The following is a 13,732-nucleotide window of genomic DNA, read 5'->3' on the forward strand; positions in this document are numbered from 1 at the left end:
GCTGGAGTGCCGTGGGGAGATAGTGCTGAGGGGTTTTCAGGGTAAGACTTCTTTCCTTTATATTAGAGTGTCTTTAACTTCATTGGATACAAGAGCCCCATGGGGAGCTTACTAAAAATGTTTTTTTCTGGTCCCCATGCCCAGAAATTCTTGTTCATTAGGCCTGGTGTGGGAGCAGGGAATCTGCATTTTTACAGCGCATGCAAAGTGATTCTGATGCATCTGGTCCAATGGGCCATACTTTGTGAAACCGTGATTCGTGACAATCTTTGATTCTTGGAATCCCATTTAATTAGCAACTGTTTGCCTGGGTGACAAGTACTTTTGAGCTTCAGAGAAAAAGATAGGAAAGTTTGAAGCCTTCCTTCTCACAGTCCACAAGCCCTCAACTTGACTTCGTCACTGTGCCTTCTTCCCAGTTAAACATATATTTTCTCTCTGCTAAAGACCTCATGGCAAAACAGTGACCTAAGTAAGGAGCAGGGTGCCTGTCTCTTAATTGGAATTGCAATGAGAGACCCTGAAGAGGCAACTAGCTGTCAGACTCGAGGCTTTGGGCTGTCAGAGTGAGGGCAGATATACCCAACCTTCCCCTTGTGAGCACATGCCTTAGGTTGAGAGGTTGCATACCCAAGCTAGCAGGCTTCTAACTGCACATAGCAGGTGCTAAGGGCCTCTGCGTTCTGGGGAAGGAGGTATCATAACCAGTTATGTGCCTCTGCACAGGAAAGGCACCTTGCATTTTACTTACAGACCAACTTTCAGCTTTTTCTGGGTCACCAAAGCCAGCTCCAGTGTCCTGTACAATAGTACAACCCCAGCCTAAAGGCACCAGTCATTCCCTCATCCTTTCTTCAGCAGAGACAGGGTTATAGAGTTTCTTTTCTTTAGGTAGTATCTTTTAACTCCAGAAATAAGATATGCTTATTAAAGAAAGCTTGGAAAATACTAAAATATGGAAATAGCAAAACAATTAAAAATTACCCACAATTGCATTGCTTAAATACAATCAATATTAAGATTCTGGTGTGTTTCCTGTTATCCTTTTTTCCCCCTCTATGTGCAGGCTTATTATTTATTTGTACTGCTTATGTAATAATGTACATCTATTTTGCATTTTGATTATTTTTCATTTAAAATAATCATTAGTGTATGCTCAGGTTATCACATGGGCTTTCAAATTATACACTTACAAATAATTGTGCAATCATTCATCGAGCCAATTGACATTATATACATAGCTCAGTGTCTTGCATACAGAGAACATTGGATAAATATTTATTGAGTGAATGGATGGATGGATGGATGGATGAATAGATGAATGCATTCCCCTTGTATGTGACATTGAGTTGAGGGTAAAGACTTTCAAAGGAACTAAACAGTAATTACATAGCAGAGGAAGTGGATCAAAGGAAAGGGAGGGAGAGAACTGCAAACTCAACTGCTAAGTACATTTTCTTGAGAATTCTGAACTTACGTTTCTCCTTTTATTTATTTTTTTTCAAGAGTTGGCTTTGGTTTGTCTGGAGCTCATTCACAACCATTAATATCCCCACTTTACAGATGAGGAAAGCCAAGCCTCAGAGAGGCTTCCTAAGTAATTTTCCTGAGATGACACAGCTAGTATACAGCAGAATTGGGCTTTCAGTGTAAACCTGTGAGCATCCTTAGCTTTGTTCCTTTGCCACATCACATCTCTTGCAGAAAAAGGCAACAAAGAAGGATAGGTGTCCGGAGTTTGTATCTCTAGTAGAGCTATTCTGGAAGAAGAGAAACTTCAGTTACTAAGGCTCATTGGATTGCACTGGGCAGGCAGCCTCCTTGTGAGGGAGCCAAAAAAGAAAGAAGAAAGAAAGAAAGAAAGAAAGAAAGAAAGAAAGAAAGAAAAAAGAAAAGAAAGAAAAAAAAGAAAAAGGAAAAAGCTCATTCAGCTGGAAAAAAAAAACAAAACCCATTGACACCATGACAAAAGCTGGTGGTGGATAAGCTCATGGGAAGAGGTAAGGCCAAGATTTCAATACCAGGGCCTGAAACTGGACATTTCTAGATGTCAGACTTGTTTGGCTTGGATGACGGGTATTTGTACAGCAGAAATTGGTAAGAGAGCAGGTCTGGTGAATGTTTGTTGTCTTTGATTGCTTTTAGAAAACAGAAAGTTGGAAATGATTTTAAAACACTGGTGCAAAGGCAGAGTGGTACCATGTTTCCCAGAAAGGAAGGCAAATGAGTGGAACCCCTTTAAACTATGACTAGAGCCTTGACTTTGGTAAGAATGCATAACAAAGTACAGGTGATTTTTTCCATTTTATGCACCCCTTTTGCGGCATCAATGCTAATATTAGCGGTTAACAAAGCAAATGTAATAACTACTCTCCCCAAAGGACCTGTGATTGTAGTTTCCACTCCTCAGGCCTGCAAGCAAGCTGTTGGAAGAGGATTTTTCATATTTCTTGCTACCTTCTCACTAGAATTTTGATAGACAGAGCCCCATTTTCCTAGTGGAGAAAAACAAGGCACAGAGTCATGGCCCTACGACTGCCAATGGAGAATTGGGGGAGAAATTAACTTGGGTCCCTGGACTTAAGGAGCTCAGGGCTGGTTTACTACTGCCAGATGCCCTACACACCGAACCCATCATGGCATGTGCCCCCATATGTATTTAAAATTTTAATATATAAAGTCATAGACAAAGTGTAATAAAATCCAACTCGTACCACCCCCCAATGAAATATCAAATATCAAATTCTTTCTAAAAATAAATGTTGGTGCCCCTCCTGTGCCAGTTCCCAGAGCAAAAATATAGGCAGCGGAATCTGTAAGTCAGCGGCAACTGGGAGCACTCCATACTGATACATACATCTTTCATCTCACTTGGAGATCAATCCCCTAGAAAAGGAAGGTTCTTTCATGTCACTTGGAGATCAACCCCTAAGACACGAAGTTCACCAGGAAACATAGCATCTTCCTCTTTCCTGAGGGATCGTCAGGGTAGGGAGTGTAAAATTACTCTCAGCTTTCAGTCTCCTTGGGGGACAAAGCCCTTTTCTTCTACTCACATTCTTGGTTCTGTAGAATGGAAGAGGGGCTTAAAATCAGATTTGGAGCTACCCAGGGCTGAGGTGATGTCTCTCCTAGAACAGAAGGCTCCCAAGGGCCTAGGCAGTTCCTCCCCTTCAGATTTGGGGCTCCTGGGGCAGACACCGCTTGTCGCCTAGACTCTCCTCAGGGCTGAGACGATGTGTCCCCCCAAACGTGCGGGTTTTTTTAGGTCTGGATATACAGCCTCCCCCCTCAGATCTGAGGCTCCTTGGGACAGGTGCACCACCTCGCATGCAAAGTCCAGTTCCTGGGGACAGGCCCGCTTTTACGCGCCGATCAGAGGGCTCCTGGGGGCAGAGACCTCCCCTCCCACTCAGATTCGGGGCTCACCGGGGCTGAGGTGGCGTCTCCCCTCAGACTCGAGCTCCCCGGGGTAGGGGCAGGGTCCCGTCCTCAGAGTGAGCTCCCGGGGACGGGAGCTGCATCTTGGCCTCCCTCCGCGTGGGAGAAGGGGCTGCACGACCAACGGCCTCTCCTCCGGAGGGGGGCGGCCTCCCCTGAGGCCCTGCCCCCTTCGCGACAAGCCCGAGGTGTCCGGTGACCAAGACACTCTGAGCTGGGTGCAGGGTGCGGCTCAGGGCGTGGTCACCGGGGGCTACTTAGGGCGGCCCTGTGCGGGGACAGCGCGGAAGCCAGCTGCGAGGCGGCCGGCGCTCGGCGCGGGTCATGGCGTGGATTCTGGACTGCCTTTTCGCCTCGGCCTTTGAGCCCCTCCCCCGCCGTGGTGAGTGGGGCCCACCGAGTCGGGGGGCTGGGGTGCTCGGGCCCGGGGCGGCCGGCGGCTGCGGCCACCATCTGGGTGCCCTGGGGCTTGGCTCGCCGCCCCTTCGCTTCCCTTCCCGCTGGCTTTTAGCTAATTGTTCCTGGCTCAAGGGACTGCCCCGTCGAGGCCCCGCATAAATCACCAGCTTTGCCGGGAACTGCGAGCAATCGCGCTAATGGCCCGGCGGGACGCGGGGCGAGCGCGGGGGCGGAGTCGCTGGCTCAGCCGCGCCCGCGCCCGGAGACCTCGGAGCCCGGGGCCCGACGCGCCGTCCCGCAACCCAAGGGCCCTAAAGCCCCAAGGATGAACGTCCCGCGCAGGGCTGCCGGGACCCAGGGACTCCAAAGATGGGGCGGGGGAGGGGGTCCTTTTGACGGAAGCTTGTGCCTCGCATCCCAGTCTTAACTACGGAATACCAACATGGGCCCCCTTAGAGTCGTCGAATTCAAGCCCTTCATTTAAGAGATGGCGACACTGAAGCCCAGAGACGGCGAAGGCCTGTCCAAGGTCATACAAGGAGGTGGCAGCAAACCTGGTTCTGCTGAAGCCCTGCCAACTGCCCACTGCCCCAAACTGCCTGGCGGCAGAGGCCTAGGGTCTTTAGCCTGGGTCTTTCCTTGGGTGCTTGAAATCAATGCGCGGTTCCCCTATCCCTGTGGAGCTGAGGACATAGGTGCGCAAAGATCACAGCACGAATCAAAACATGTGGGTGGCGTTTCACCCCTTTCCTGGAACTGCTTCTACAGAGTACATTTTGGAAACGGATTATTTTTTTCCTCCTTAAAATTTCAGGAGACTGATTTTTTTTTCTTTTTGAGGTTTCCCAGGACCCCCACCCACACTGTCCTTCACTGCCCCTTGATAGGCCCCACCCCTTCCAGGCTGCCACCTGCCCCCACTGCCACCTGTTTCTCCATAGTCTCCACCTCCAAAATCTATATTGGTGAGAGTGCGTCATTGGTCACCAGCCATAGACCAAACCTGGGGCTGTCTCCTCTTTCCTCTGCCCCCCTCAGAGGCGGGAGGAGAGGCAGGGAGAGGGTGGGCCTCAGCAACTTATTTCAGCAAAAACTTGTTTTTAGTTCTTTTCTGCCCCAGCACCCTGCTGAGAACCATCTCAGGAGTCTGACCTACTGCTAAGGGACTACAGCTTGCTTAGCAAATTCAAGTACAGTCTGGCAAGTCATAAGATCCCTGAGAAGGAAAGAAATATGCATACACAAAGAAAGTTTAGTTTTTTGTTCTGTATATTCTTTCAGGCTTATGTGATCCTGGTAAAACAATAAAAAGGCAGGGGGAGTTTTATGAATGCCTTTTAAGGCCTTATGCCTTAGGCACCCTATCTTCAAAATAAGGGTAGGGGGAACCATTCCACCCCTACCTGGCCTACAAGGTTGTGATGTGACTCCAATGAGATCAAGGATACGAGGCTTCCCTTATGAATAGCCCCATTGAGAGGGGTTAGTAACACACAAGGAAACCCACCCCCATCCAAAGATATCTATTAGAATTTGAAGGCTTTTCCTTAAACCAAACCCAAATCTATGTCCTTCTGGCCCCAACACTGACCTTCATGATCCTTCCAAGGGAACAGTGCCAGCCCTCCCCATTCCCCCACCCCCACCCACCCCTGTTCTTATCCAGGCCAAACTTCCCCAGTTCCTTCATCTGTTTAACATGTGACATGGCTGCAAGGCTCCTACCCATATCTAGCTGCTCTTCTTTGAACATGCTCCAAGTTGTGAATGCCTAGTGACCTGGCCAAAAGAGGATTTCCAGCTGTGCCCCTGTAAATATAGTCCTGGATGCCTGACTTTCCCTCATTTGGAAGCCCGCATTACACTCGTGGTGCACAGATATGTAGCCATAAATTACATACATACATGGACATTCCCACACTCACACATGCCCATGTACAAATCACGAATGCATAAACACACACACTTCAAATGCATGACATACTTTTGACACACAATACAATACACCCACATCATACATAAGCACACCACACACAAATCCCACGTACATACCACAGAGTTCATACAGATAGTTTATTTATATTGGAAATACTTTCAACTGAGGCTACCTTTTTATTTTTAAAGTAAACCCAAGTTCTTTTCAGAGTGTCCATTCTGTATTTAGTTGGTGTTTGAACCCAAGTGCAAGACCTTAGATTTGCTACTGAATTTCCAGTCTGGTAAGACCTGTCATATGCCAGAGGCACACCGCTGCCCACACCAGCTCTGTGACTCATTCATACAAGAGCAGCCAATATACGTGAAGTGCTTCCCAGATGCTGGGCCCTAGACTAAGTCCTTTACATATATGATCTCACTTAAGTCACACAACATTACTCTGAAATAAATAACTAGTCTTTGGGTACAGTTTTTTAACCAGGTAATAATGAATTCATCAAACTCCCCCTCAGAAATGCTGTGCCACCTGGAGAGTATCTGTTAATATTGTGTAGGGCTATAATTGCCCTGGATGCCTCCCTTCAAATGTCTTCCAGAAATCCTCTGGAGTCAGAGGTGGGGGGATGTAGCTGGCCACTGACTGGAAAGAGAGGGGGAAGTGTTCTAAATGTTCTTTCACTCACCCACCACCACCCCTGCTTTCCCAGGAGATAGTTGGTATGTCAGAGCCATCTTTTGAGGGTGCGATGGACAGTGGATGAGCATCTGAAGACATCTGGATGAGGCATCATTGAGATCTGGGAAGAACGGCGGCCCAGAAAGGTCTTCTTTCCCAGGGAAAGGGACAGCACGACTGACCCACTTGAAATTCTCTCTCCAGTTCACTTTTGGCATTGGATTTAGCCTCAGACAGTTGGACTTCTGTAAAGCAGCCAAAACTCTAAAGCTGAAGGGACCCTGGGGCCCACTTTACATACAAATTTGATCTTTTCTTGGAGATGGGACTCAATCAATTTGCTAAGACCGGACCTGGTTGAGCTGTAACAGGATTTTTTTCCAGAGCTGGGGCAAGTTTGCCAAAGCAACACCCCCATGTCCCTGGTCATGCTATCAGAATAGCACCCCCATTCACCAATGGCAGGACTTCCCTAAGTTCCTTTGTAAATCATTTGTTTGCACCTTCAAAGACATTTGTCCGCAAGGAAAAAAAAAAAAAAAACAAACAATGTGGCGCTCTTGAGCTTAGGTTCCTGGGTTAGCCCACACTTTACACACCATGAGGATAAAATACAGAATCTGTGTGATGAAAACTGGCAGAAAATACTACTCTTGCAAAACATACCTCAGGCTCCAACAGTAGAGCTGACATTCATCAAGCTTAAATATCAAATGATGAAAAGTGCATTGGGCATTGATAGAGGAGGACACTAGGTCCCTGAGGTGAAAGCAACATCACTCTGTTCTTCACACTTACCTACTGAGGCAACCTAAATGTCTCTACCACTACCAGTGGTAGTGGAATGGTTAAATAAACTATATGACATGCCACTTGTTAGATTAGTCTATAGTCATAAACATGGTGTTCATGAAGAATATGTAGCAACGTGGGAAGAGGTATGATTATAATTGGGTCAAGTATGCATTTTTGAGAGACTGGAAGAAAATTCAGCAATGAGGTAAAGTAAGTGATCCTGTTAAGCTGGTGGGATAATAGTTGTTTTTTTCCTGTTTCTTAAAATCTTTATCAAGTTTGTTTTCACATTACCCTTATAATTTAAAAAATGTTTTCAAAAGGGTCATACAAGGCCTATGATATGCAAATAGCCCATACAGTGATCTAGAAACCTACTATACACTGTTTAATTCAAGGGATTTTTTCCTTCAAATTTTACTTTAAATGTAATGACTAGAGCAGGTCAGCCAAATGTGGTCTTCTCAGTGATCATGAAATGTCCTCTAAAATTGAGTGGGAAGAGGCAGAACTGGTTTGAGTCTCAGGCCTGCTTTTGTAGTGTTGCTGTGAGCAAGTTATTTAACCTCTCTTTAGATGATATAATAATACCTACATTTCCAGATTATAAATAATAATATTAATACAGTAATATCAATTACATTAAATACTCTCTATGGCTCAGGTATCAAAAGGTATGTTTTGTTCCTTCTCCAAATATTTACTACGTACCAGTCACTTTACATAAGTGATCTCATTTGACATTCTTTACAACTCTCTGAGATAAGTATTATTATGTTTATTTTAAAGACAAAAGCTCAGAGAAGTTAAATAACTTGTTCACTGCCACACAGTAGCTGAGCAAGGATTACAGCCCCCTTCGGTATGATTTCAAAGCTCGAGTGACATTAAAAGAGATAACATTTGCAAAGCCCCTAGCACTATGCTGATACATAGCAGACACTTACTAGGTGGTCAGTATGATGTTGATGCTGTTCCCTTGCCCAGAGTCCAAATTCTGGTCTTTGATCTATTTGATTGCTTATAGATTCCTTTCTATGAAGAAGTGCACATTTCAACTGGAAGATGCAATGCAAATACCACCTGTGTTCTCATTGCTGGGACTCTGAGTCACTAGGAAATGATTTCTGTCTCCTTCTGGCAGTATCATTTGTTCTCACATGTATCAGCAGAAGTAGGTAGATGGCATGTTTGATGAGCCTTGGCAGCTACTGTCACGTCTCGAATACACCTCTTGAGAAACCACCACACGGCTTCCTTGGGATGGGCACCCAATACCCGGCAACCGGTAGGTCCCTGAACTCAGGGAAGCTTATTAAATTGGCCAGGGCCAATCCTAAACCCCTGCTTCAAGAGAGATGTGGTAAGGCTGACCCTTCGTTGTTACTCCTGTCACTTCCCTCCTCAAAGCTGAGGAGGCTACAGGGCCTCCTCAGAAGCAGAGATGGGTAGGAGCTGGAGATATTTTTCTAAATTCCTAAATCCTCAGAGGGACTCACGAATAGATTGTCTTGCATGCTGGAGTCTAGGGTTAGTGAGGGCAGCATGCAGGATGAATAAGAGGGGTGAGGGCAAGGGAGTAGCTGAAGGCATCTTTCAGAGACAGGGAACACCTGGAGCCCAGCCTCTCAGAGTTTTTAGGCCTTGAATCTCAACGCTTCTCTTCTCTGTAGCCTCTTTATCCCTCCCTGGGATTATATCCACCCCCTACCTTCAACTTTTTCACCTTCTTCCCCTACCACTCCCTGCTTACGTGCAGCTTTAGCTTGTAATGACTTGATTTTGTCTCTAGAGGGAGACAACAGCATCAGGGAGGAAAGGGCACATATTGGGGTCTTCTCTCACCTTACCATTTTCGGCAAAGGGTAGATTTTAGTTTCCTTTAACTGCGAACAGATAAACAACGAATTGGAGCTGTATTTTAGGTGCTGCAAAGTATATCTCAGAAAAATACCCATCATCTCTCTCCTCGTCGCCCGATCTACCTCCCAACCTTGGTGGCTGCCAGAAAAAGGGTGACCTTTGAAACCTTTTTTAATGTCTAAGGTAGAGGTGAATAAACAAAACAAAACAGAAGTCGTGGGGGCAGTTTAGTCGGGAAATAGTCATGCTGTCATTCTCCTGAGTATAATGGCACATATTGGGGAGACAGGGTTGGGACTGGGTCTGCAGTGAGGGTTGGGGATTCAGGCCATAACTGGGTTGGGGGAGCAGTCCAGACAGTGGGCAGGCAGTTTGAAACTTTCCTGCATGGAGTATTATAACTGAAATGTTGGTCTCATTAACACTGACAAGAGAAACCGCAGAGTGAGAATTGGACTAAGGGTCCATTTCTTCCTGGGCTGCATTAGGCTGATCAAAACATTGTCCGAAAAGAAGAGGGGCTATTTCAAGAGTGTCAGACAAACCAGTAATGAGGAAAATTGGCAAGTCAGTCAGTCAGCTTCAGTCTCTGAACAAAGTGGTTGAGACATTCTGAGGTATGTGATAAGGGTGGGGGGAATACAGAGAGGGAGGGAATTAACCTTTTCTTGTACATGTTAGGCATTTGGCTGGCACTTTCCATATTTTACCTCTTACAGGCCCGAGCATTTCCAAGGCAGGTGTTAACATCTCCAATTTACAGATGAAAAAACTGAGAATCAGAGAGATGAAGTAACCTTCCCAAGATCACACAGCTAGTAAGTGATGGAGCTGGCCTACAACCTCAAAGCTGTCTTACTGCAAAGCTCCTCTGCCACGATAGGAAAAAAAAACAAAGATTCTCATCTTTAAAGGGCTTTACTCTCATGGGGAAACCAAGATCCTTCTCCACAATAAAATTCACATTTGTGCCTTGCCACTACATATTCTTGTTGTTAGGATGAAAACAAGCAAATTTCTGTTCACATTTGAGAGTAATGGGGATTATTAATGCATTTTCCATCTTTACAATTCCCCATATAATCCTCATGTTATGAACTCCAAAGAGAGAGAGACATATAGTGGGGGATTTTAAGCTCCAAGTAGTGTGTGTGTGTGTATGTGTGTGTGTGTGTGTGTGTGTGTTGGGATGGGAGGCAGGAAGAGAACCTTAGAAGCGGGAGAGCCTCACAGGAGTGACTCTCAGGAAGTGAAAGTGAAGCTGGTATATTCAGAGGTGTCAGAGAGACCCACAGCAGCAGGAAAGCCAAACGCCTGGAACCAGATGCTGGGAGACACCAAAGTTTGCATCAACTGCTTGTATGGACTTACCAAAGGGCCTCAGCCAGTCTGTGCCCTGCGTCACTTAGACTGGCCTCTCCATTACACCCCCCCTTTTTTTTTTTTTTTCAAAAGGAGACTTTCTGGCTACATATTAGTTTAAGCAATGCTTTTCCTGCCCACCCAGGATGAGGTGCTGACCCAGGCCCAGCTGGGGGGAAGCTTTATGGATGTTCCAGCTGCTTTTCAGCCGCACACCAGGCTCATTTGTGCCAGTTGAAAGGGCACAATAATAACAGTAGCAATTTAAATCGTGCTTCTCGCTTTCCCCCCTGAATAGTGAAGTGACTCACCACAGCTGAATTGTCCCTCTCTAACCACCCCCTGACCTCTTTGCAGCAGTCTAGGCTGGTTCCCTGGGGGCTGAGCTGGAAGCTGTGACTGGCCTGACACCCCCCCCCTCATAAATGTGTTTCCCCCAAATGCAATGTATTGTTTTAATTTGGATTTCTCATATGAGGCTGCTTGGAAGGCATTAGAGCAGCATGAGCCCCATTAGGCAAGCACAGTGCTTCCCCCCCCCAATTCAGAAATACAAAATGGGGCCATTCAGGAATCTTTTTGGGGGGGGAGGGGTCTGCTTGTTTTTCTATGCGCAGCTTGATATGGAGATGACTGTCCTGCTTGAAATTTACCGCATACCAACTTCTGGTGGTAATGCTTTAAAAATGGGTCTGGGGAACCTGTGAAATCATTCCCTCACTCCATCCTGACCCCTCGCCTCTGTCCTCCTCCTCCATACCCAATTCCCAGGACCCCATGGCTAAAAAACGCTCATTCTCTGATCTTTCTTTCAGCACCAGGCTAAGGAGAGCTCCCAGAACTGGAGCTGGTGAGGTGCTGACAAGACTAGAGTAATTAAAGATTTTGAGGTGTCAACAAAGCAGGTAATTAGGTGGAGAAGGTATCAGCTGTTGGAGAGACAAAGAAAGTCATTATGCTGAGCACTCTTGGTGATGTCAGGAAACTCAAAAGAAAGATTTGTTGGGAAATGATACCGTTTGATAGGGACTTCAATGCCGAGCAAGGATCGGGGACCCTTGGTGAGGCTGCCTGGTATAGAAGAAAGTTTTAGGGAGCACAGCAAACCTGTGTTTAAATACGGGCTCTGCCTCCCTCTGGCTGTGTGACCCTGGGGAAGTTACTTAACTACTCTGAGCTTGATGTGTGAGGTGTAAAATAGCCACAATCATAGCTCCACCTACCTCACAGGGTCATTGTGAGGACCCAAGTAGGTGATGCATGTAAGAGCACATCGTCCAAAGCCTGGTGCACAGTTAAGTGCTTAATGAGCGGTAACATTATTATTATGATCACTACCATTATTCTTACTCTATACCAGGCATTCTCTTCAGGAGCTCAGAGTTTAAAAGGAGAGGCCAATAATTGCAGTTATGTATGATCATATCATGAGAAGTATAAAGATTGTAAACTATGGTGGCTCAAGGGAGGGAGCCCTCACTTGGGAGGGAGGGGTACAGAAAGCAGAGAAAGTTTTTTGACTCTTAAGTTAGGTCTTAAAAAAAGTAAGTAGGAATTTGTCAGAGGCCCAGGGTGAAAAGGATTCCAGGCAACTGGATCTGCCCACACAAAGGCAAGGAGGTGTGAAACAGCCAGGCCCAGAGCAAATAGTTGGGCTCAGCTAGGCAAGGGCTGGGATCTCCTCGGGGGAGGGGTGTTGGGTGAGTGACCAAGAATCTCTCCAGTTTATTCCCACCAGCCCCTGCACCGCGCCCTAGGCGCCCTACCTGGCCAATCACGTGCAGCGCTCTCCTCTTCTTTCCTCTAAGCAGCCAGGTAAGCTCACACCCTGCCCCAGCGGGCCTTGAGCGCACCAGCACGGGGCAGGCGGACCCAGACGGGGCAGATCAGGCCAGCGGGCGACTCTGCTCGGTTCGGGCCCCTAGCGCTTTCCTCGTCCCAATCCTGGCGCCACGCCCCACACCCCCAATTAAAAACAAAAACAAAAACACCAAGCACACAGTCACTTGCATTCTTTAGACAACCCTGTTCTCTCACACACCATACCCGTACACTCAGGCGGCGACCCCACTGCAAATACACACGGTATTCAGCCCTTCAGCTGAGCACATACACTAGCCACTTGCGGCCCCACCACACACATGAACACATCACACCCAATGACATACACACCCCTCACCTTCACGCACAAGAACCTTTGAACATACATACCTTAAAGGCACACATAAAGACCTCGCTCATGAACTCACTCACACACTATACACCACAACAAACACCACCCGTAAACTCACATTGGCACGGCACATCTAAGGGTAAATACACGCCAAACACACATATACATATGAGCTTCAACAGGCACATACACACATATGCACACTGCACACACATACACACTCACCACAGCACGACCACAAACCCCGGCAGAAACCATACATCGAACACACCTACATCCAGATCGCACCCACATAGGCACATTATAATCAGGCAGGAACGTGCAACCTACAAGCGTGCACACACAAACACTGCACAAACACACGCTCTATGTCCGAGAGCAAACCAAATACACTCCACACCAAGCACTCGGGCTAAAACATGCGCCGCTCACACACACCCCACACCCAGCCACACACTGAACGCACACACAGACGTACCGCACGCGCGCGCGCGCACACACGCGTACATGCATACATACATACACACACAGCCCGCCCCCTCCTTCCCTCCGGGCGGAAGAGAAGGGGGCGAGGAGGGGAGGAGGGGAAGGAAGGAGGGGGGATGGGCCAGAGAGGCGGTGCAGGCACAGACGCTCTTTTCCCTTTGACCTGAGTTGTTGCCCCCTTAACGCGCCCGTTCCCCATTCCCAAGCAAAGAGAGTTGAGTTGGGTCCGGGCCGGGTCCCGTCGCAACCCCCGGAAAACTGGAAGGTCGGGGGAAATCCGCCCGTGGGTGGCGAGCGCGAGGGCTCGGCTGGGACCTTGCTTCGGAGTACAATCGACCCCCCCGGGAGGCTCCTCTTCCGGCACCCTCCCCCGGACCCCTACTCCGCTTGACCTCTGCCCCTCCAGCGGGTGCTTTTTCCTCCCCTCGCTGAGAGAGTGGACAACTGTTAAGAGTGGAGGGCTTTATTGGTTTCAAGAAGTAAGGAGTTTAGATCTGTAGAGAAGCTTTTTGTGAAACCTGCCCTAACCTAGCTTGAAGACTTCTCTCAATGGAGAACTCATTATTTTGCAAAGCAACTGATTTTCTGCATAAAAATCA

General features: G+C 47.3%; 1 protein-coding gene across 1 annotated transcript in view; it reads left to right on the top strand.

Moving 5' to 3' along the window:
- Window positions 1–3,765: 3,765 nt before the first annotated feature.
- Window positions 3,766–13,732, top strand: part of ARHGAP36 (Rho GTPase activating protein 36) — a 31,015-nt gene continuing 21,048 nt past the window's right edge. Inside the window, exon 1 of the mRNA XM_049644292.1 lies at window positions 3,766–3,823. Coding sequence (XP_049500249.1) covers window positions 3,766–3,823 — 58 coding nt within the window. The remainder of the gene's footprint in view (window positions 3,824–13,732) is intronic.

This window comes from Panthera uncia, chromosome X (genome assembly GCF_023721935.1).
Source record: "Panthera uncia isolate 11264 chromosome X, Puncia_PCG_1.0, whole genome shotgun sequence".
In the NCBI taxonomy this organism is placed as follows: domain Eukaryota; kingdom Metazoa; phylum Chordata; class Mammalia; order Carnivora; family Felidae; genus Panthera; species Panthera uncia.